This window comes from Bison bison, unplaced genomic scaffold (assembly GCF_000754665.1).
Source record: "Bison bison bison isolate TAMUID 2011002044 unplaced genomic scaffold, Bison_UMD1.0 scf7180017864080, whole genome shotgun sequence".
In the NCBI taxonomy this organism is placed as follows: Eukaryota; Metazoa; Chordata; class Mammalia; order Artiodactyla; family Bovidae; genus Bison; species Bison bison.
Genome location: NW_011494652.1, coordinates 5221037 through 5223572, shown reverse-complemented (window position 1 = coordinate 5223572; position 2536 = coordinate 5221037). Strand labels below are relative to the sequence as shown.

The window sequence follows — 2536 nt, the reverse complement described above, 5'->3', positions numbered from 1 at the left end:
CGTGTGGTTGGTGCCCAGGGTCTCGGCGGTGCTGTTGGCCCCCGCCAGCCGCCCCTGGAAGTACTGCCAGGAGGCCAGGGGGTAGGGTGCAGGGTTACCCCACAACCTACCTAGCCTCGGGAACCCCCCAGCCTTCTTCCTCTGCCTCCTCCCACGCCCGGGATCGCTCCGTTAACTTCTGCGGGACTGTCTCTCTCTCCTTGCGCTGTCCCCAGTACCTGGCACGTAGTCGGAGCTCGATGAACGGGCACGGAATCGAACTGAAGTCTGGGACCGAGCCCAAGCCCTAAGAACCCCCAGCTTGGGCCGTGCTCCATCTCTGGATCACCCCTCCTCTCCGGTGCCTCGGTCGCGGCCCCCACCCCCACTCCGGCAGCAGTTTCTAGATTCCTGGGTATTTATGGAGCTCTGACTGTAAGCCAGGCTCTGGATCAGATGCTGACCAACTGCTTTCTCTCTGGAACACACATCCTGCCACAGCTCTGCTCAACTGCCCCTCTCCCCACCCATGGCTCCTTGTGGCCTGCAGGGCAAAGCCCTAAGGTTATGGAACAGCATTTGGGGCCTTTCAGAACCAGTTTCCGTTTTGCGGCCCATTTCTTGTTCCATCCTGCTAGAGCTCCATGCACCCCAAGCTCTGGCCCTTTGTACAGGTTGGCACCTCTGCCTCTCATTGCCTTCACCAGGCTGCTGGCTCTGTTTGAAATTGCCTCCCCTCTCTGACCACTCACCTTCCCAACACAAATACTTTACCTACCCTTCTCCCAAGTTTCAGATCACCTGATTATTAATCAGAAGGAGTGGCTGTCTCCTCTGGGGACCCACTGGACTCTGCTCCAAGCCTGGGATGGCACACGCCATGTTACATCACCAACATTTCCTTGGCACCTATCTTGCTTTCAAGACCAGGGGCTGGTTCATCTTTGGGTCTCCAGGGCCCAGCACAGAGCTAGGCACTGAAGAGGCATCTGGAAAGTTGTTGCTTTTAATATACAAGAATAACTCCGTACCAAAGAGAACACAAGCCCCGGATTCCTGCCTTCCCTTGAAATAATGTAAGCTTGGTGAGGATGCAATCTTCCTCAGCTATGGTTCCTCCTGTAACCCCAATGCCAGGAACTCTAGGTGTGCATTGGATGAATGAATGTAATTCATGATATTTCAAAGAAAATCAAAGGCTTGGATAACCACTTTTGGAGTTACCAGCCCAGGAATAACGACAAAGGGGAGGTGGGTGGGTAGCTCCTTGCTGGCTCCACAGGATCTCCTGACCTGGTGGCCTTGGGCTAGGATCTGGGCATTCCTGAAAGCTTGTGGATCCTAGCCATGAGAGAGGGACCTCTCCTCTCTGCGGCCCTCTGTTTCAGCCGACAAAGGGGACACAGTGAGGATTCCCTAGGAAATCCCATGAACAGAGGAGCCCGGTGGGGCTCCAGTTCATTGCGGTCGCAAAGAGTCGGACCGACTGAGAGACTGACACTCTCACAGGCAGCGTGGTAGGGAAAGGCCGCTGGAGGGACGGCTGGTGGTTGTGGCCTTGGATCTATCATTCCAGCCACGAGTCTCACCGGGATGGCTGTGATGAAGAAGTTCCAGGGGAGGAGGGTGCCCAGCCCGAGGATAAAGAAGCTGATCCCGACCAGGTGGTAGCTGTGAGGATCAGACAGAAGGTCACTCGGAGGACTTGCCGCTCCGGCGGCCCCTCCGCCTCCCAGACCAGCACCCTCCCCCACCCCGCTCGGAGAGCGGACTACAACCCCCACCACCCAGGCTCAGGCACCCGAGGCAGGGGGCTGACGGGAATTGTAGTTCCAACTGGTCTTTGCGCTTTAGAGAGCCCAAGGGGAGCGGCTCTGCGCTGCCCACGGCCGCAGGATCCCCATACGCCGCACCCTACATGGTTCCCAACTTGCCTGTCCCTCGGGGCGTCTCCTCGTGCCATGGCCGCCCGGCAGGATGAGCCAGGGTGGGAGAAAGAGGCGGGCGCCGCACCTGCACCTGCCCCGGGGCCCGTGGGCCACGCCGGGGACCCGGGAGGCTGGGTCTGGCCGGTGGTGGACACGGGAAGCGGGTTCGGGTCTTCCACGGTCCGAGGCCGGGCAGTGGAAGGCGGAAGCCGGGCAGGGAGCCCCACGCCAGTTTCTCCCAGTCTCAAGTACCGCAGGCTCGGACCTCGGCTCCGCCCCCGGGGCGGAGACAGTGGGGAGCCCCACCCCTCCCGGCCACCGAGGACCGGGGACTCCAGACCACCTACGGCCTGACCTCCTGGTCCCCGGACTCCGCCGCTCCCCGTGCCACCCGAGAGGCTGTGATCCGGGAAGATTCCCCCGAATCTGCGGGCGCCGGGCCCCGACCCGTGCGGGCGGGTTGGGGGAGGTAGTAGGGGTGTCCGCCCCGCCCCGGCCCCCTGCCCACCGAAGTGCTGTGGAGCTGACCTGGCGCGAAATTCTCCAGGCTCCGGCAAGACGGAGGTGGTGCCGTGGCGGCGCTAGCACTCGCTAACGTACAAGACCACTGGGTGGTGGTAACCCGAGAG

General features: G+C 61.1%; 1 protein-coding gene across 1 annotated transcript in view; it reads right to left on the bottom strand.

The window, feature by feature from the left end:
• SLC29A2 (solute carrier family 29 (equilibrative nucleoside transporter), member 2) overlaps positions 1–2166 on the bottom strand; it is an 8457-nt gene extending 6291 nt beyond the window's left edge. Inside the window, exons 1-3 of the mRNA XM_010837758.1 lie at positions 1914–2166; positions 1569–1650; positions 2–63 (exon numbers count right to left, since the gene is read on the bottom strand). Coding sequence (XP_010836060.1) covers positions 2–63; positions 1569–1650; positions 1914–1942 — 173 coding nt within the window. The 5' untranslated portion in view covers positions 1943–2166. The remainder of the gene's footprint in view (position 1; positions 64–1568; positions 1651–1913) is intronic.
• Between the last annotated feature and the right edge of the window lie 370 nt (positions 2167–2536).